The 22,842-nt window shown below is 39.0% G+C and overlaps 1 protein-coding gene across 3 annotated transcripts in view; it reads right to left on the bottom strand.

The window, feature by feature from the left end:
* NVL (nuclear VCP like) overlaps positions 1-22,842 on the bottom strand; it is a 103,800-nt gene that overhangs the window by 6,050 nt on the left and 74,908 nt on the right. For all 3 annotated transcript variants that reach the window (XM_032635632.1, XM_032635638.1, XM_032635645.1), the window contains 3 exons: positions 15,292-15,368; positions 12,563-12,651; positions 9,285-9,355 (listed from right to left, as the gene is read on the bottom strand). In XM_032635632.1, the coding sequence (XP_032491523.1) occupies positions 9,285-9,355; positions 12,563-12,651; positions 15,292-15,368 (237 nt within the window). The remainder of the gene's footprint in view (positions 1-9,284; positions 9,356-12,562; positions 12,652-15,291; positions 15,369-22,842) is intronic.

Raw genomic sequence — 22,842 nt, 5'->3', positions numbered from 1 at the left:
ACATAGAAAACAAACTTATGGCTACCAAAGGGGCTATAAAGGGGAAGGATAAATTAGGAGTTTGGGATTGCAGATACAAACTACTATATATAAAATAAACAACAAGGTCCTACTGTGTAGCACAGGGAACTATATTTAGTATCTTATAATAAACCATAATGGAAAAGAAAATGAAAAAGAATACATATACATATATATATATCTGAATCACTTTGTTGAACACCAGAAACTAACACAACATTGTAAATCAACTATACATCAATTAAAAAAAAAATTTAAGGAAGGAAGAAGTTCTTTGGTACAGCTTTGAACTGTGAAGGACTAGAACCAGAACCAGAAAGGACGGAGCCCCCAATAAACATTAACGTAACACTGGTTTCAAATTTACCTGCAAAGAGTAAGCAAAGGTGGTAAAATAAAGATTTAATCTTTAATTATTATAGCTGCAAGGATTAAAATGTGGCCAAATTTAAGGACAGGCCAAACAACTTTCAAACTTTGCATGACATTTTTGTAGCCATCTGTAATAAAATTACTTGAACATTGAAAATAGAAGCTTTTCAAAATTACAGCAAGCAAATTAGAGAAAGAAGAACAAAAAAACCCCAAAGTTAGCAGAAGGAAAGAAATCATAAAGATCAGATCAGAAATAAATGAAAAAGAAATGAAGGAAACGATAACAAAGATCAATAAAACTAAAAGCTGGTTCTTTGGGCTTCCCTGGTGGCGCAGTGGTTGAGAGTCCGCCTGCCGATGCAGGGGACGCGGGTTCGTGCCCCGGTCTGGGAAGATCCCACATGCCGCGGAGTGGCTGGCCCGTGACCCATGGCTGCTGAGCCTGTGCGTCCGGAGCCTGTGCTCCGCAACGGGAGAGGCCACAGCAGTGAGAGGCCCGCATAGCGCAAAAAAAAAAAAAAAAAAAAAAGCTGGTTCTTTGAGAAGATGAACAAAATTGATAAACCATTAGCCAGACTCATCAAGAAAAAAAAGGAAGAACACTCAAATCAATAAAACTAGAAATGAAAAAGGGGAAGTAACAACTGACACTGCAGAAATACAAAGGATCATGAGAGATTACTACAAGAAACTCTATGCCAATAAAATGGACAACCTGGAAGAAATGGACAAATTCTTAGAAAGGCACAACCTGCCAAGACTGAACCAAGAAGAAATAGAAAATATGAACAGACCAATCACAAGCACTGAAATTGAAACTGTGATTAAAAATCTTCTAACAAACAAAAGCCCAGGACAGATGGCTTCACAGGCAAATTATATCAAAGATTTACAGAAGATCTAACACCTTACCTTCTCAAACTCTTCCAAAATACAGCAGAGGGAAGAACACTCCCAAACTCATTCTATAAGGCCACCATCACCCTGATACCAAAACCAGACAAGGATGTCACAAAAAAGAAAACTACAGGCCAATATCACTAATGAACACAGATGCAAAATTCCTCAACAAAATACTAGCAAACAGAATCCGATAGCACATTAAAAGGATCATACACCATGATCAGGTAGGGTTTATTCCAGGAATGCAAGGATTCTTCAATACATGCAAACCAATCAACGTGATACACCATATTAACAAACTGAAGGAGAAAAACCATAAGATCATCTCAATAGATGCAGAGAAAGCTTTTGACAAAATTCAACGCCCATTTATAATAAAAACCCTGCAGAAAGTAGGCACAGAGGGAACTTTCCTCAACATAATAAAGGTAATATATGACAAACCCACAGCCAACGTTGTCCTCAACGGTGAAAAACTGAAACCATTTCCACTAAGATCAGGAAAAAGACAAGGTTGCCCACTCTCACCACTATTATTCAACATAGTTTTGGAAGTTTCAGCCACAGCAATCAGAGAAGAAAAAGAAATAAAAGGAATCCAAATTGGAAAAGAAGAAGTAAAGCTGTCACTGTTTGCAGATGACATGATACTATACATAGAGAATCCTAAAGATGCTACCAGAAAACTACTAGAGCTAATCAATGAATTTGGTAAAGTAGCAGGATACAAAATTAATGCACAGAAATCTCTGGCTTACTATACACTAATGATGAAAAATCTGAAAGTGAAATTAAGAAAACACTCCCATTTACCATTGCAACAAAAAGAATAAAATATCTAGGAATAAACCTACCTAAGGAGACAAAACACCTGTATGCAGAAAAGTACAAGACAGTGATGAAAGAAATTAAAGATGATACAAATAGATGGAGAGATATACCATGTTCTTCGATTGGAGGAATCAACATTGTGAAAATGACTCTACTACCCAAAGCAATCTACAGATTCAATGCAATCCCTATCAAACTACCACTGGCATTTTTCACAGAACTAGAACAAAAAATTTCACAATTTGTATGGAAACACAAAAGACCCCCAATAGCCAAAGCAATCTTGAGAACGAAAAATGGAGCTGGAGGAATCAGGCTCCCTGACTTCAGACTATACTACAAAGCTACAGTAATAAAGACAGTAGGGTACTGGCACAAAAACCGAAATACTGATCAACAGAACAGGACAGAAAGCCCAGAGGTAAACCCACACACATGTGGTCACCTTATCTTTGACAAAGGAGGCAAGAACATACAGTGGAGAAAAGACAGCGTCTTCAATAAGTGGTGCTGGGAAAACTGGACGGTACATGTAAAATATGAAATTAGAACACTCCCTAACACCATACAAAAAATAAACTCAAAATGAATTAAAGACCTAAATGTAAGGCCAGACACAATAAAACTCTTAGAGGAAAACATAGGCAGAACACTCTATGACATAAATCACAGCAAGATCCTTTTTGACCCACCTCCTAGAGAAATGGAAAGAAAAACAAAAATAAACAAATAGGACCTAATGAAACTTAAAAGCTTTTGCACAGCAAAGGAAACCATAAACAAGACCAAAAGACAACCCTCAGAATGGGAGAAAATATTTGCAAATGAAGCAACTGACAAAGGATTAATCTCCAAAATGTACAAGAAGCTCATGCAGCTCAATAACAAAAGAACAAACAACGCAATCCAAAAATGGGCAGAAGACCTAAACAGACATTTCTCCAAAGAAGATTTACAGATTGCCAACAAACACATGAAAGAATGCTCAACATCATTAATTATTAGAGAAATGCAAATCAAAACTACAATGAGATATCATCTCACACCGGTCAGAATGGCCATCATCAAAAAATCTAGAAACAATAAATGCTGGAGAGGGTGTGGAGAAAAGGGAACACTCTTGAACTGTTAGTGGGAATGTGAATTGGTTCAGCCACGATGGAGAACAGTATGGAGGTTCCTTAAAAATCTACAAATAGAACTAACATATGACCCAGCAATCCCACTACTGGGCATATACCCTGAGAAAACCAAAATTCAAAAAGAGTCATGTACCAAAATGTTCATTGCAGCTCTATTTACAATAGCCCAGAGATGGAAACAACCTAAGTGTCCATCATTGGATGAATGGATAAAGAAGATGTGGCACATATATACAATGCAATATTACTCAGCCATAAAAAAAACGAAATTGAGCTATTTGTAATGAGGCGGATAGACCTAGAGTCTGTCATACAGAGTGAAGTAAGTCAGAAAGAAAAAGACAAATACTGTATGCTAACACATATATATGGAATTTAAGAAAAAAAAAAAATGTCATGAAGAACCTAGGGGTAAGACAGGAATAAAGACACAGACCTATTGGAGAACGGACTTGAGGATAAGGGGAGGGGGAAGGGTGAGCTGTGACAGGGCGAGAGAGAGTCATGGACATATATACACTAACAAACGCAAGGTAGATAGCTACTGGGAAGCAGCCACATGGCACAGGGATATCAGCTCGGTGTTTTGTGACCGCCTGGAGGGGTGGGATAGGGAGGGTGGGAGGGAGGGAGACGCAAGAGGGAAGGGATATGGGAACATATGTATATGTATAACTGATTCACTTTGTTATAAAGCAGAAACTAACACACCATTGTAAAGCAATTATACCCCAATAAAGATATATTAAAAAAAAAACACATGAAAGAATGCTCAACATCATTAATCATTAGAGAAATGCAAATCAAAACTACAATGAGATATCATCTCACACCGCTCAGAATGGCCATCATCAAAAAATCTAGAAACAATAAACGCTGGAGAGGGTGTGGAGAAAAGGGAACCCTCTTGAACTGTTGGTGGGAATGTAAATTGATACAGCCACTATGGAGAACAGTATGGAGGTTCCTTAAAAAACTAAAAATAGACTTACCATATGACCCAGCAATCCCACTACTGGGCATATACCCTGAGAAAACCATAATTCAAAAAGAGTCATGTATCAAAATGTTCATTGCAGTTGTATTTACAATAGCCAGGACATGTAAGCAACCTAAGTGTCCATCATCGGATAAATGGATAAAGAAGATGGGGCACATATATACAATGGAATATTACTCAGCCATAAAAAGAAATGAAATTGAGTTATTTGTTGTGAGGTGGATGGACCTAGAGTCTGTCATACAGAGCGAAGTAAGTCAGAAAGAGAAAAACAAATACTGTATGCTAACACATATATATGGAATCTAAGGGAAAAAAATAAAAGGTCATGAAGAACCTAGGGGTAAATAAAGACACAGACCTACTAGAGAATGGACTTGAGGATATGGGGAGGGGGAAGGGTAAGCTGTGACAAAGTGAGAGAGTGGCACGGACATATATACACTACCAAACGTAAAATAGATAGCTAGTGGGAAGCAGCCGCATAGCACAGGGAGATCAGCTCGGTGGTCTGTGACCACCTAGAAGGGTGGGATAGGGAGGGTGGGAGGGAGGGAGACGCAAGAGGGAAGAGATATGGGAACATATGTATATGTATAACTGATTCACTTTGTTTTTTGTGGTTTTTTTTTGGCTGTACGTGGGCCTCTCACTGTTTTGGCCTCTTCCATTGTGGAGCACAGGCTCCGGACGCGCAGGCTCAGCGGCCATGGCTCACAGGCCCAGCCGCTCTGCAGCATGTGGGATCTTCCCGGACCGGGGCACGAACGTGTGTCCCCTGCATCAGCAGGCGGACTCTCTACCACTGCACCACCAGGGAAGCCCTGATTCACTTTGTTGTAAGGTAGAAACTAACATACCATTGTAAAGCAATTATACTCCAATAAAGATGTTAAAAAAAAAATTACAGCAAGCAAATACAAACAAGTTTCTAGAGAACTGAAGTGATCTTTTTAGAGGTAAAGAAAGTAAAAAGAGTGACAAATGAGGAGCTATCCCAGGTCAATATATAAAAACCAATTGATGTTGTGACCACCTAGAGGGGTGGGATAGAGAGGGTGGGAGGGAGATGCAAGAGGGAGGAAGGAGATATGGGGATATATGTATATGTATAGCTGATTCACTTTGTTATACAGCAGAAACTATTAAACTACTAGAAAAAAAGCAAAGGAGAACATTTTTGCAAACAGGATAGTCAAGATTTCTTATGACAGAAGCACACAAATTATAAAAAAAAAAGAAGAAAGATAAATTGAACTTCATCTAAATTTAAAACTTCTGCTCTTCAATAGATGACTTTAGAAAATAAAAAGGTCAACAACAGGTTAGGGGAAAATATCCTCAATATGCATATCTGATAAAAGGCTTCTATCTAAGATGAACTAAGAATTTGTACAACTGAATAATAAGGAAACAACTCAATTTTTTAAGAGCAAAAGATGAGGACACAAAATAAGATATCCAAATGGCCAATAAGCATATGAAAAAATGCTCAACATTTTAGTCATTAGGGAAACACACATTTAGACCACAAAAGGATACTATTCCACATCCAGTAGAATGGCTAAAATTAAAAGACTGAAAATATTTAAGTGTTGGTGAGACTGTGAGCCAACTAGAACTCTCATAAAATGTAAAACGGTATTACAGCCACTTTGGAAAGAAGGCTGGCAGTTCTCTATTAAGTTAAACATAAATTCACCATAAGACCCACCAATTCCTCTCCTGGTCATTTTTTTTCTTTAATATGTATTTATTTATTTATTTGGCTGCATCGGGACTTAGTTGCGGCATCTGGGATTTTTTAGTTGTGGTATGTGAACTCTTAGTTGCAGCACGTGGGATCTAGTTCCCTGACCAGGGATCGAACTGGGGCCCCCTGCGTTGGGAGCATGGTCTTAGCCACTGGACCACCAAGGAAGTCCCCTCTCTTGGTTATTTACTCAAGAGAAATAAAAACACATGTTCCCCCCACCCCAAAAAAAAACCCCACACACATTCAGAGCACCATTATCCATAAAAGCCAAAAACTGGAAACAGTTGAAGTGTCCACCAACAGGGGAAAGGATAAGTAAATTGTGGTATATTCATATAATGGGAAACTACTCAGCAAGAGGATAGATCAAGTTAGTGAAAAACAGAGCAAAGTGGATGAGTCTCTAAAACAATAAACTGAGCAAAAGAAGCCGGACAAATGAGTATATATTGTATGACTGCATGTATGACTGCATTTACATAAAGCTCTAAAACAGGCAAAGTTTGAGCATGATGACAGAAGTCAGATCAGGGGTTACCTAGAGCAGCGTTTAGAAAGGGACTGGCAACTACAAAAGAACACAAGGGACTTTCTGAAGGGATTAAAATGTCCTCTATATTGATTGTAGTGCTGGTTACATTTGCCAAAACTTACAGAACTGTACTTGTGCATTACATAGGTACATTAAATTTCAATTAAAAAAAGGAAGGTTACAGGATGAGAGTGCCAAATGTAGAGCTATGTCAGTATGTCCTAATTCCTGAAAAGCCTCAAAACGTGGCTGTAGATAAGAAACAATTTCAATTAAAAAGATTTTTTTTTTTTTTTTTTTGCGGTACGCGGGCCTCTCACTGTTGTGGCCTCTCCCGTTGCGGAGCACAGGCTCCGGACGCGCAGGCTCAGCGGCCATGGCTCACGGGCCCAGCCGCTCCGCGGCATGTGGGATCTTCCCAGACCGGGGCACGAACCCGCGTCCCCTGCATCGGCAGGCGGACTCTCAACCACTGCGCCACCAGGGAAGCCCCAAAAAGATTTTTTTTAATGACTAAATCTTTGGGAGGACACATATCAGTACTCTGTTGTTGATCAGAATGAAAACTTCCAGTAAGATGAACTGTAAAACTGTTTCTGATTTTAATTAATAAGATTATCTTATTCAAAGATATTCAGTAAAATAAAAACATTTCCTCTAGTATACAAAAATGCCTGAGAGGTCAAAGCAGACTTTCGTTTCTCCAAATATGGTAGAAGAACCAGTCCAAGTTCAGCAGACTTGACTTTACTCTAGCAGAAAAAGAAGTAAGTCATAGGCCTAAAAGATACCACCGCCAGCCCAAACCCCTTAACTGATTATTTTAGTTAAAAGTGATAAGATGGTCAACTAACTTAGAGCATTTACACCAAGACCAGAGGCACTGGAACTAAACAACCCATCGCATATATTGGGTTGGCCAAAAAAGTTCGTTCGGGTTTTTCTGTAAGATGTTATGGAAAAACCTGAACGAACTTTTTTGGCCAACCCAGTAAGTGTTTGAACTTGGACTTAAGTGTTTTCAATGAGTAATCATAAACACTGAGCCTGGAGTAATAAATGGCAAACGACTTAAAGGAACTTTTAGTACAGTCAATAAACAGGATCTCGTGGCTAAGGCACATTCTAGGAGTTCAGAAACACAAGATATCCAAGTGAACAAAACTTATCACAACAGTTTTCAATTTATGCATTTCTTAGGGTTGGATATTTTGTTGCTCTCTTTGTAAGTGTCATAGTAACCTGACTTCACTTAATAGCAAATATTTAACTTATTACAAACAGAATACCTCAACACAGTAATAAATAAATATGGGAAAATCTGGTAGTTTTTGTAAGGACAAGTCACAGTGATTTTTAACCTTTCTCTGACCTTACGGTGAAGGTATTTCTAGTCTCCTGAAACTACGGGTTAAGTCCATAGTGCTTAGTCTAGGCAGCTTAGGTTGAAGAAGATAAGAAATTATTTGTTTAAAAGGGTGAAATGAAGCAGGTCCAATAATACTTGAATGAGACTGATTAAAAATTCTGAGCTTGTGGAAACAGACACAAGAGGTCATTTTCTCTTTGTGTTTAGTCTCCAAAAACATTCAACATTACAGTCTCTCAAGAACACTCTCACAAAGGCAACTGTTTTGCTCGTTTTCATGAGTTCACATACCTACTACTCTCAATTCTAGTCGCTTTTCTCTTACACCTTTAAGAGCACTGCTTACAACCCAATCCAAAAATGGGCAGAAGACCTAAACAGACATTTCTCCAAAGAAGATTTACAGACTGCCAACAAACACATGAAATGATGCTCAACATCACTAATCATTAGAGAAATGAAAATCAAAACTACAATGAGGTATCATCTCATACCAGTCAGAATGGCCATCATCAAAAAATCTACAAACAATAAATGCTGGAAAGGGTGTGGAGAAAAGGGAACACTCTTGCACTGCTGGAGGGAATGTGAATTGATACAGCCACTATGGAGAACAGTATGGAGGTTCCTTAAAAAACTAAATATAGACTTACCATACAACACAGCAATCCCACTACTGGGCATATACCCTGAGAAAACCATAATTCAAAAAGAGTCATGTACCAATATGTTCATTGCAGCTCTATTTACAATAGCCCGGAGATGGAAACAACCTAAGTGTCCATCATCGGATGAATGGATAAAGAAGATGTGGCACATATATACAATGGAATATTACTCAGCCATAAAAAAAACGAAATTGAGCTATTTGTAATGAGGTGGATAGACCTAGAGTCTGTCATACAGAGTGAAGTAAGTCAGAAAGAGAAAGACAAATACCATATGCTAACACATATATATGGAATTTAAGAAAAAAAAATGTCATGAAGAACCTAGGGGTAAGACAGGAATAAAGACACAGACCTACTAGAGAACGGACTTCAGGATATGGGGAGGGGGAAGGGTGAGCTGTGACAAAGCGAGAGAGAGGCATGGACATACATACACTACCAAACGTAAGGTACATAGCTAGTGGGAAGCAGCCACATAGCACAGGGAGACCAACTAGGTGGTTTGTGACCACCTAGAGGGGTGGGATAGGGAGGGTGGGAGGCAGGGAGACGCAAGAGGGAAGAGATATGGGAGCATATGTATATGTATAACTGATTCACTTTGTTATAAAGCAGAAACTAACACACCATTGTAAAGCAATTATACCCCAATAAAGATGTTAAAAAAAAAAGAGCACTGCTTACCTCTTTTGATACAGATGACTTTACTTTCTTGAAAGCTTCTTCAAAGTGCTTGTGACTAATCTTGAGTTCACCTGTGGAGCAAATGCATAAATATACATATCTGGGTGCAGTATGCTAATTGTGATTTACAACTTAATTTCTCTTGAGAGACTTCTAAGCATTCAAGGGGAACACTGAGGAAATTAATGATGACACTGGTTCTACTCTTTTTCAGAACAATACTCAAGCCAGATATATTCTCAAGTTTTTAGACATTTTAAAATTTTAATTTAATTTACAAATACCTGACCACATTTAACTTTACATAAATGTGTAATGTTTATAATATCCTATATTAAAAAGTGTAATCTTTTTTCCCCCAGCAATCAAAACAGTTTATTGTGGAACAAATTATACCAGAAAGTACTTTGTCCAGACTTAATTAGATAAAGATTCTTATCCTTTAAAGAAAACAGTTCATGTGTTTTGTTACTTTGTTTTTCTCCCCAGCTTTATTGAGATATTGTTGGCATATAACACATTCAAGTTTAAGGAGTACAACATGATGATATGATGGGTGAATATACTGCAAAATAGTTATCACATAGGGTTAGTTAACACCTCTATCCCCTCATGATAGCTTTTTTATTTTTGTGGTGATAATTTTTAAGATCTACTTTCCAAACAACTTTCAAGTACAGCTCACACTTGAACAATGCCAGGGTTAGGAGTGGTGACCCTCAGTCAAAAATCTGCATATAATGTTAAAGTTGGCCCTCTGAATCTGCGGTTCCATTATCTGCGGATTCAACCGATGGTCGATTGTGTAGTGCTATACTACGTATTTACTGAAAAGAATCCACGTGTAAGTGGATCTGCACTCGATTGTGTAGTGCTATACTACGTATTTACTGAAAAGAATCCACGTGTAAGTGGATCTGCACAGTTCAAACCCATGTTGTTCAAGGGTTAACTGTATATAACATAGTGTTGCTAATTATTACACTGGATCCTCAGAACTTACTCATCTTGTAGCAGGAAGTTTGTAACCTTTGACCAGTATCTCCCCATTTTCCCCACATTCTGCTCCTCAGATTTTAATGCAGTACCACCCAAAGAAAACTATCACTCATAAACAGATAATTCTTTGTTATCTTTGTACTGTTTACTTTAACTTAATGGCAATGTTCATGAAGAAGAAGTAGAACTGTTCTCTTTCAGGATAATTCAAATAAATTTAACTAAGAATGGAAAGTAGAATTCCATAGTATTCAAGAGTGCATACACATAATTAGATGCTATGGAATTATATCATAATACATAATATATATAGGTCATATCACAACACTGGAATAGAAGGGTGTTTTAATTCCTTAAAAGGTTATGCCATCACACAGTAAGAGAAATTTAATAACTAAATGTTAAATAAGCCTTGGTTTACAATTTTAGTATGACAACTTAAGTGATGACAATTTATACTTAAAACAGTAAACTTTTATACAGATATTAAGATAGTGTATTTAAAAGTAAAATACAATGTGTTGCTGAACAGGTCAAATGGAAGTTGAATGGCATTACTGATTTCAGGTTCTGTAAGATATCAATGAAAAGTCCCCGAAGGGGCTTCCCTGGTGGCGCAATGGTTGAGAGTCACCTGCTGATGCAAGAGACACGGGTTCGTGCCCCAGTCCGGGAAGATCCCACATGCCGCGGAGCAGCTGGGCCCATGAGCCACAGCCGCTGAGCCTGCGCATCCGGAGCCTGTGCTCCGTAACAGGAGAGGCCACAACAGTGAGAGGCCCGCATACTGCAAAAAAAAAAAAAAAAAAAAAGTCCCTGAAGGACAGGCAGCTGCAAATGCAAACTATAGCAAAGCAGGGATGTCAAAATTTGCTACACATGTTTATAAAGTAACATCCAATCAGAATTATTATTATTTTTTTTAAAAAGCCATTTATTTATTTATTTGGCTGTGCCGGGTCTCAGTTGCGGCACGTAGGATCTTCGTTGCCATGTGTGGGATCTTCGTTGTGGCATGTGGGATCTTTGGTTGCGGCATGCGGAATCTAGTTCCCTGACCAGGGATCAAACCTGGGCCCCATGCATTGGGAGCATGGAGTCTTAACCACTAGAACACCAGGGAAGTCCCCAATCAGAATTATTAGTAGCAGCCAATACATATACAGAGGCCTGCTAATTTTTAGTGACAAACAAATCCAAAGATAGTCATCAGATTCAGCTCTCAGGTAGCATACTACCACACAATGATTTCTTATAAGACATACTAATTTTGCTAATTATATCCCACCCACTTCCAAAATGAACTTAAAATAGCTTACAATAAAAGAAGTTCAGATAACTGAATCTTACACAACCAAAAAAATGAGGGACTTCACAATCAAGATACATGTGTTGACAAATCTAAGCTAAGCATATGCTGCTGCAACTGTAAAGAAAATTTAGCTCCAAGATTCCTGGTAGCCAAAGAAAAAAGGGAAAAGAATAAAAGAAATAAATATGAATAAAGAAAGACATCTCCTGGGAAATCTACTGAATAAAAGGAGATCAACCTAGACTTGAACTTCAGATCAAAGTACAGGTTTTGAGGACAAGGCAGGTCTTTTGAAGAAGGTATTCGACAGTACTGTAAGGAAGATAGCCACACACTGCAACTGCAACTGCAACAGATCAAACAACTGTCCCAGGAACCAAGCAAAGTAGAGGCTATTTCTGTACTTGGCATGGTCGGCCTGCAGGTCACAAATGAATTGTTTTGTAACCCAAATAATACAATCAAAGGCACCGTCAAATGTGAAGAACAATGCAAAGCTGCTGACATGGCCCCAAAGGAAAATGTAAGTATATGGAAAGTTATTTCAATTTTTACTTCTTGTTTGTGTGTTTTCTAAGCTCTTCAATTTAGGCCACATTTTAACATGAAAGTAGGTATCACCTTAGAAAAAGAATGAGAAAGTTTTCCAGTATTGATAAATAGACCAAACTCATGATGAAGACAGTAAATGGACCTACTTGCCTAACTCTAAACATTTGTACATGATGATAAGGAAAGACAGAAAACATTTTATTAGGCACCAAATAACTTTGCTATGATTATAGTTGTCAGCCACAGAGGTTATGTAATATTCCAGAACAGCTGCTAAAGGTCTCATCAGAAAAATGTCAGTTTTAGTATCACAGATGATAGATGTTAGAAAATGGACATTTTCCGGGTTAACAGTGATTTTAGGTATCCAGAGTCATAATTAACTAGGACTGAGAGATTCTGTAGAGAACTGTACCTTTTTCACTCCCACTCTTCTGTCTTGCCATTTCCTGCTTCAAGGCACAGATAGAAGCCTCCCGTACCAAAGCAGAGAGATCTGCACCCCTGTAATAAAAGAACCATTCTTATTCATTTATTCTTAGACACTGCAAAAGCCCAGAAAAAAGTCTGACAGCAATTTCTTTTTAAGTCACATATTAAACAATCAGGAAAGACACTAACCAATGACTGTGGGATAAACTGATCACGGTCAGTAGGAAAGAGCTTTTAGCTTTCACCTAAAATATTTCTAACTTTCAGAAAAAAGGAAATTATGAAGGAAACAATGCAATGAATCATAAATATTCCCATGCTAATCACTATAGATACTAATGATAATATAAAAAGTCTAAAACAACCAGTCAGTAGAAAGCAACTTATACATTATTTATTGTAAAATTTTCATTCACAAGGCCCATGCTAAAGTGCTAACTGGCCCATTACCAGTATATACCAATAGTATATAACCTAATGTCTAAACTAAGCTTATATAAGAAATCATTTATGACCCTTAGTTCAAAAAAGGAAAACACAAAGGCTAAAAAGTCTTTGATGCACTTGATTCAAGCTCAAGCTGAATGGATACATCATAAATTACTTAAAATATGACAAGAACTAACAAACCTTCATTTAATGGTTCTGTGTAATATGCTGAGTCAGCATGGTTCTTGAGTTCAATGAAAGACATTGGGGCTGACTGGTGTTTCAATACATTACATCTTTAACAGGATTCTTACAGATGCTTTGAGAAAGATTTTGAATTGGGGGATAAGAACCTCATTTCTAGACAAACGTTTAACATATAATGTGACAACACACATAACTAATAAAATTAAAGACCCACAGAGTTTACATTATTAATTGAATCCAATCTTTCTGTTGGTTATGTGTTAGGTTTGTAACATTATTTAATAATCACACACATTAACCAATAATGTAACAAGTAGCTGAAGACTGTAGTATTATACTGCCTTTCAAACTGTGAAGACAGTGGCATTAAAACTCAAAACATACAACATTCAACTTTAACCCTAACCCATTTATTAACTGACTCCTTACGTGGTATAATCCAGAAGATTTGGCCCAGGGAAGGTTCTGCCATCAAAACTGCCTCTGCTACCAACTGAAAAATCTTTTCAGATTTTAGCACTCAAACATGTAAACTACTCACTTAAGTCTTATTTTCTTTAGCAGTAAGTTCATTAATTATAGACTGGCATGCATTTGATTCCCAATGAGGGGAAGAGAGACATTCTCCTTAAAGGTAAGGTAGGGCTTTTACATACGCCCCTCACCACCACGGCCTGGGGGACCATTTCCCTTTCACTGAGACAGTCACTGCTTTCTTAAGTGAGCCAAGAGTCCTGACCAGAGTGCGTTGGGGTTGAGGTGGCAGAACAAAGATCAAGACTCAGATCCCTAGATGTTCATATATGAAAACACTGGACATTAAATTTTGGATCCTGGCCACACGCCCTAAAAATGACCAGCATGGTTTCAAGTGGAATCATCTTAATAAGAGACGGTTATGTGGGCTTCCCTGGTGGCGCAGTGGTTAAGAATCCGCCTGCCAATGCAGGGGACACGGGTTCGAGCCCTGGTCCGGGAAGATCCCACATGCCGCGAAGCAACGAAGCCCGTATGCCGCAACTACTGAACCCACATGGCACAACTACTGCAGCCTGTGTGCCTAGAGCCCATGCTCCACAACAAGAGAAGCCAATGCAATGAGAAGCCCGCGCACCACAATGAAGAGTAGCCCCCGCTCGCCACAACTAGAGAAAGCCCGTGCACAGCAACGAAGACCCAACGCGGACAAAAATGAATAAATAAATAAATAAATGTATTAAAAAAAAAAAAAAAAAGAGACAGACAGTTATGTGAAATTCTTCAACCAGAACTGGAAAGAACTGAGTGCCTATATCAGTACCAGTGGCTATGTTCCTTGGATATAAATTTACACTGCTGAACAATAGACTCCTGAAGACCTCAAAGATTAAAACACTGCTCTCCTTGACTGACTTAGCTTCAGAAAGCACATTATTTGACCTTGACCTAGAGGAATATCATGATCACCCTAGTATATTGTGGACAATCAACAGGGCTTTTTAAATAAGCCAGAGGGAGAGATGTCCCCTGTTAGTCCAACGTGAATTCCATTTTCTTCCCTGTGAACCAAAATTAGGAAAGTTAACAAATTTACTTAAAAACACATGAAGGAAACAACAAAATCAACCACCACCACACACATATGAAAGCTGAAGGCAGAAATATTTGACCTCCTGCTTTTACTACAGGCTGTGTGAATATTAACAGGTGTGCTGTGAAAAATGCATTCTGAGCCTTGAAAAACCTGTAGATTATTTTCTTTTAAGTGCTGAAGCACCTCGATAATTTGGCAGCTGGTAATGAAATGTCTGCTTTAATATTCTGGTACGACAGAGACAATTTGTGAAAGGCAGCGATGGTGGTCAGGGTAGCTGAGTACCAAGAGTGAACATATGAGAGGATTCCCCGTACTCCTGGGAACTCCTCAGAGCCCCAAAATGGGTAGTCCCTTCTCTAAGAAGAAAGAAGGAGGAAAAGCCAGACGCTGGGTGCTTTCCAGGATTCCTAATTTAACCCTCCGAACATCATTCTCCCTCATTTTGCACATGAGAAAACTGAGCCTCAGAGAGTTAACTGACTGGAGATGGAGATACTCACGTATAGCAATCACAGCGAAGGTCACCAGCAACTGCTTCCAAATTTACATCTGCATCCAGTGGGGGTTTGGTGCCATTCTGAGTAAGAGAGAAAAATCCACTTTCACTGAGGCTTTAAAGACCTATATTTTCCCACATAATAGGTTCTAAATAAATAGTAATGGCTGCTTGACTAAATGAATATAATTGACTCCCAGACTAGTATAACAGATTTTTACAAATTTCAATTTTGAGAAATGAGGTTAAGAAGTAGATCCCAAACTGGGGAAAGCTGAAGGCAAACAATTTATGCTGGTGAAGTCTGAACAATCTGTAAGTACTACAGCAAAAACAAAACACCAAGAACAAAACCCACCACCTTCAATCTTTCCAATGGTGAAGAATCACATTTCCTTTGCCTGATTAAATATGGCAAGTACATAAGCAGTGATAAGTTTTGACGTGCATATGTGCTTAGTTTTGGTGTGAGGCGGGCTAGGAAGGGAGAAATAACATTGAACGTGGCCAGGAGAGAACAATCAGCAAAGTGTTCTACAAAAAAAAGCCAAAAGCCCTCTGTGCTCAATGTGTTCTTTCCTAACCCTTAACTAAAACTCAAAGTTGACTTTGGTGCCAATTCCCCTTCAGCTCATACCAAGAGATGCTAGAAAGGACAAGTATCAGAACAGCCTTAGAATTCCAACAACACCTAACACGGTACCTTGCATGCATACAGTATATACTTAATAACATTTTTGGTGACTTAAACTGCAGAGGCAAACAAAACAGTTCTTAGTGACTTAAAGTACAGGACGTTGTTAAGATGGTAGGTTTGTGAGTATTTGCTTTATTATTCTGATTCACAACTTAAATCTACATTGCATATTGTCTTTCCTTGGTAGCAAATATTACATGGAAATAAACAGTTTAAGAAGAAACACACAGGAAAAAAGTAAATAAACATATGTCATTAAGCCTCAAGTGTAAATATTAGCTCGGCAGGTGCTCCAAACAGAGGGTCAGACGACCCAGCACCTTGAGCTATCACCTGCTTCTGTCTGGTCCATGCTCAGAGGGTGTCCTCTCATGTCCTCCCAGCTGGGCATGTTTAAGAACTTAATCAACTGTACATCTGCTAGCTGCTATTATTTGATAAAATGCAAATGTTCATCTAACACAGGTTCAAGAAACAGTTACGTTTCCCATTCAATCCACTTCGACCTGTAAAATAAACATGGGAAAATAAACTTTCTGTGAGACCTTAGGAAACAATCTTTGTGCTTTTTTCTTTTCTCCCTCTGGTTGTGTGTAAAACTAGATGGTCAGACTGTGTAATCCCTAAGTTTCCTTCAATCTCATCAGTTAACCTTGTGCAGGTAGAGGCGGGCAGTGCCTGAAGGAAGCAGGAGGCCAGCTTCTGTGGCTCTGGTAATGTTCTCTCTTTTACTGTGGTAAAATTTACGTAACAAAATTTATCATTTTAACCATTTAAAAATGTATAGTTTAGTGGCATTAATTACATTGTTACTGTGCAACCATCAATCTCTAAAACATAACCAGCCACCTTCCCAAAATGGAACTTTGTTTGTGTTAAGGGACAACCCTCCCCTCCCCTACTCCACCCCCCCTCCACCAGCCCCTGGCAGCCGCCATTCTACTTTCTGTCTCCATGAAATTAACTGCTAATATTCTTTCTTGAAGGTTTTGTTTATAAAAACGCATGAAGTTGGACATTTAATGATATGTCCACTTTTCTGTACGTGCATTATACTTTAATAAAAAGGTCTGGTCTTCCCTGGTGGCGCAGTGGTTGGGAGTCCGCCTGCTGATGCAGGGGACGTGGGTTCGTGCCCCGGTCTGGGAAGATCCCACATGCCGCGGAGCGGCTGGGCCCGTGAGCCATGGCCGCTGAGCCTGCACGTCCGGAGCCTGTGCTCCGCAATGGGGGAGGCCACAACAGTGAGAGGCCCGCGTACAGCAAAAAATAAATAAATAAATAAATAAATAAATAAATAAATAAATAAATAAATAAAAAGGTCTGAAAAGTGGAAATAACACTGAACCAGGAATTTAAAAACTTGAGTTCTGAAGTTCAAATCCGCAACTGAACGGACATTTGGTAAGGCCCCAAATCTTTACTGCGTATTTTCATAATTAAAAAAACCCAGCATCATTTTTTTTAATTTAAAAAAAATTTTATTTTTGGCCACGCATCTTTTGGGATCTTACTTCCCTGACCAGGGATTGAACCCAGGTTCACAATACTGAGTCCTAACCACTGGACCACCAGGAATTCCCCCCAAAACCCAGTATCTTATCTCCAGATAAGGAGAGATAATTTGGTGCTATATTTGGGAGGGGAAGGGGGAGGGGGAGGGGAAGTCTTGTTTAAATAGTGATGATGAACAGGTAATAAGGATTTATCATGATGGAGAATAGAAATGTTTGGACTTTCCAAACTATGTCGGAAGTGGGAAAGCCCGAGGACACTGCCTTATTGAGTCCCTCAATCTACCAGTAGGAGGAGGTAGGAGGTGGGGCAAGAGGCTACCTCATCAGGCATGAACCCTTTTGAGATTCTTTAATGTTCTTAAGAAACTATTAGGGCTTCCCTGGTGGCACAGTGGTTAAGAATCCGCCTGCGAATGCAGGGGACACGGGTTCGAGCCCTGGACTGGGAAGATCTCACATGCATGGGGCAACTAAGCCCGTGTGCAATAACTACTGAGCCTGCGCTCTACAGCCCATGAGCCACAACTACTGAGCCCATGCGCCACAACTACTGAAGCTCATGCGCCTAGAGCCCGTGCTCCGCAACAAGAGAAGCCACCGCAATGAGAAAGGAAGGAAGGAAGGAAGCAAGGAAGGAAGGAAGGAACTATCAACCCTACCTTGATGGTCACCCAGCACATGGATGTTCCCTGTGCTGCTAGAGAATTTTACCTCAAACTATCTACTGTCTTGTTTTTTTTTTGTTTTTATTTTTGGCTGTGTTGGGTCTTTGTTGCTGCGTGCGGGCTTTCTCTAGTTGTGGCAAGAGGGGGCTTCTCTTGTTGTGGAGCACAGGCTCTAGGCATGCGGGCTTCAGTAGTTGAGGCACTCGGGCTCAGTAGTTGCGACTCTCAGGCCCTAGAGCGTCTGGGCTTCAGTAGTTGTGGCACGTGGGCTCAGTAGTGTGGCTCGTGGGCTCTAGAGCGCAGGCTCAGTAGTCGTGGCGCACGGGCTTAGTTGCTCTGTGTCATGTGGGATCTTCCCGGACCAGGGATCGAACCTGTGTCCCTGCATTGGCAGGTGGATTCTTAACCACTGTGCTACCAGGGAAGTCCCTACTGTCCTGTTTTAATCAAAAGCTCAGTCATAAGAAATTGATTCATGGAGGACTGCCTGAGGATAATTCTTTTATACTTCTCAGTATCTAAATTCTATTCTTGGGTCAAGCCGGACTTTCATAAAGGCTCACACATCCTCGAAGTGCATTTCTTTGACCTCTCATGAAGTTGTTTTTAATGAACTGGCTTTTAGTTATGTCCACAGTTTACAATAGGAGAACCACCAGCTTCAGTCCTGAAAGGCTTATTATTGTGTTTATGATAGGGATATTGGTAAAAACGTCTATCACAACTGAGTGTCTTCTTTATGAGAATCCAGAGGAGAAATTTTTCTCACAACTGCATACGGGGAGCAATTGCCAACTTGCCATATTTAGGGCACTCTTTAAGTTAAATCTTTTGAGAAAGCTCAATATATAAAGGAACACAATAAACAAATGCTTATCTAAAAGTAATATTTTAGAAAAATAATTAATGCTTAGAAATTTAGATTCTCAGAAATTTTCTAATTCTTAGGAGATTAGTTTTTTAGAAAAATAAACCCCCAAAATACTATCAATTGAAAGAAAGTAACAAACTGCCTTTTTTTGGGGAGTGTGGTCTACGTAGGATACTTCCAAACGTTTCAATAGCAACATTACTTTCCAATTAGTAGAAATAAGGGCTAAGGAATCTCTGTATCATTAAAATCTAATTATTCTTAACTGAAATGTGGCAGTAAGAAGTAAAATGGGGGCTTCCCTGGTGGCGCAGTGGTTGGGAGTCCGCCTGCCGATGCAGGGGACACGGGTTTGTGCCCCGGTCCGGGAAGATCCCACATGCCGCGGAGCGGCTGGGCCCATGAGCCATGGCCACTGGGCCTGCGCGTCCGGAGCCTGTGCTCCGCGATGGGAAAGGCCACAACAGTGAGAGGCCCGTGTACAGAAAAAAAAAATTTTTTTTAAATAAATAAAATAAATAAAAAATAATAAAATAAAATATGATACAAATGAACTTATCTATGAAACAGAAACAGACTCACAGACATAGAGAATAGACTTGTGGTTGCCAAGGGGGGTGGGGGAGTGATGGATTGGGAGTTTGGGATTAGCAGATGCAAACTATTATATACAGAATGGATAAACAACAAGGTCCTACTGTATAGCACAGGGAATTATATTCAATATCCTGTGATAAACCATAATGGAAAAGAATATGAAAAAGAATATATATATATATTCTTTTATATATATAAAGAACTGAATCACTTTGCTGTATAGCAGAAATTAACACAACATTGTAAATCAACTATATTTCTTCAATAGAAGAAAAAAGAAAAAAACCCATCTTTGTATCCTGTTTTTATGAGATAAAGTTTGCTCATCAGTAAAATGGAAATAATATTCATTTGAATATTTAAATATTCAATTCAAACAGTTCAAAAGGCAGTTGCAAGGATTAAGCATATTCATATCTGTAAAGTACCTAGAACACAGTAAGTGTTTAATAAATATCACTTTTTATTATATCAGATATTCTTATCTTAGCTCATGAAAATTTAACAGATATGTTTCTTGGTGAGATGTTATATGTTTTAGTCTTACGGGGCACATTTTAAAAAACATATTGAGAATTTTGGGTCTCTTAGTGGAATTTTTATCACTATTTTAAAGACTGCATATTACCTCAAAGCACTTGGCAGACACCAAATAACCTTTCTGGCTTTCTGAGATAAGGGCAAGTTTTAATGACATTTACAGGAAGAAACAGAAATTAAGAAAAAAATGTTCTACTTGTCCAAGGGGTTTTTAGTGATAAACCTCTTATTACCACAACATTACCAGAAACACCAAATAGAATATATAAAAAAGCAGTATGTCATTGCTCGTTTTTCTCTTAAGAAACTTAGACTCCAAAAGATACTGAGAAGTTGCTCTGACCCACAGATCTTTAGATTTTTAGGACCAAGACTAAAGAATTTTATTCTAATCTCCCCAAAATATTTCAAGTATTAATTGGAAAAAGAGGAAATAGTATATATAAAACAATCTGGGAAATTTGAGTAAAAAGCCAGCAAACTTTGAAATAGAAAGGTTTATTAAAGATTAAAAAGGCCAATTTTTCTCACTTTTGGCTGAGTCTTCATAAAGACTGCCATGAGGAAGAGGTCTGCCTCGTGGACTCTGCCCTGAAATTAGAGATTCTGCTTCCTCTCCCTCTACCCTGCTTTAGCTTTAGCCATCAACAAAGATCTTTAAGCAAAAACATTCAAGGCCTCTGGAGGTTTGAAAAAGTAAGATAAGGATGTGAAATGCAGTGCAAGCAGCTCTCCTCAGAGGGCAACAGCAAGTGCACCGTCACTCAGGCCTGTGTGGGCCCCTTCCTCTGGAGCGGGTCTGAGAACACGACACGCCCATAACCGCTGCAAAAATAGTCTAAACAGCCAAAAGCCCTCCTTTGCCTTTAGCATAGACAGATGCTGAGAACTGACTATATAACAGTCTAAACCACAATATCACAGAAGTTGCTTTTAAAGTCAAATAGATTTTTATCAACATGTCTTTTTCTGGTTTCTTTTCTTTCTGTAGTCACAGCTTTGTGCATGGAGGCTGCCCAAAGGGTCTTTCTATCTAATTCTAGGCCCTTCCTCCTTAACCTCAACATTTATGTTTTTGTTTAAAAAAAAACAACCACAAAACATTCTCCATATCCCTCCCCCCACTATATGCATATGTGCTCATGATAGAAAATTTGGAAATATAAAGCCACTGAGACAGAGACAAGCAGGCCCTGACATCCAGCAAGTAGGCCCTGGTGTTGCTACGAGCTGGCTGGGCCCTCACAGCTAGGCAGTGCTGCTCTCCTGTTGAACATAAACAATTTCACAGAACATCAACATCAGAGAAGGCCACTCCGTGACCAGGATGGATCAAGAGAAAAACAAGATTCCTGCATAATCATGTCTGAACACAGATAAAACGTGAACACTGTCCAAACCACAGAATGGTCAAACATTGCCTGTCCCAGCTAATGTAAATGACAGCTGCTTCTTTCCCAATCACAGCCTCAGCCTTGGTCTAGTCTTCCTTCTTGGTAAGATTTATTAAGACCCTCAATCACAGAATAATGCCTGGTTTTTGAAAGCAATTCAGAGCAAAGCCCCTTAAATTCTTCCCAAACCTAACACAAACACAAATCACTGAAGTCCTTTCTAATATCCTCTTACTGAGACACCCCACTCCTACAGTTCTCTGTGGTACGGGTCCTCCCTCACTTCAAAGAGAAACAAGCCCTGCTTGTTCAACTCCAAGTGTGTTCCTGGTGTCTGACTGGAGGGCACTGAGAAGGCAGAAGAAGTAAACTGTAAGCCCATCCCCAAGAGGCAAGCACTGTTCATATTTTCTTCTTGACTTTTTTCTTTATATTTCTTTATATAGTTGAAATCTCTAGGTTACTCAGTTGCCTTCATTTTTCTCCCTTTCTCAGGAATGAATTAATATACCTGTTGTTGTTTTAGAAACATTCATACTCTCTTTTCATCTAGAAGAAAAGCTCCTTATATGTAAGGACTATGTCTTATGTGTCTTAGTCTCCCCATGGTATACACACAACCAGGGATATATTTAGTTTACAATAAATACTTGTTGACTGACTAGAAGATCATTCATTTAGGTTAATATTCTAGTATCTTATTTTCCTAATAATTTTATCTTTGAAGTGGGGCCTTTACCCCTGAGTCCAAGAGCTAACAATTTTAGCAAATAGAGCTGAAATTCTAGATGAAGGAAGTATAAAGTTGTTGCACAGTGCTGAGTACCATACAGTGGATGACATACGTCTGGAAGAATGAGCCAGTCATTCTTCTGGGTCCAAATCTGTAAGGCCCTCAACACCAAATACCTCATGAATTATTACTCCAATCTTTGCCTTTAATTAGTGATCTCCCACAGGCAAGTGTGAAAGTATCATCATTATATCATTATAACTATAAGAAATTTACAGAAACAAATTAGGATTGTATAAATGTGCTTGTGTGTGTATACATACACACATACGTTAACCAAAGCAATCAAAACAATATGGTACTGGCATAAAAACAGAAATACAGATGGAACAGGACAGAAAGCCCAGAGATAAACCCACGTACCTATGGTCACCTAATCTATGACACCTATGACACAAAGGAGGCAAGAATATACAATGGAGAAGACAGTCTCTTCAATAAGTGGTCCTGAGAAAACTGGACAGCTACATGTAAAAGAATG

This window comes from Phocoena sinus, chromosome 1, assembly GCF_008692025.1.
Source record: "Phocoena sinus isolate mPhoSin1 chromosome 1, mPhoSin1.pri, whole genome shotgun sequence".
Lineage (NCBI taxonomy): Eukaryota > Metazoa > Chordata > Mammalia > Artiodactyla > Phocoenidae > Phocoena > Phocoena sinus.
This window is presented reverse-complemented; position numbering and strand designations above follow the sequence as displayed.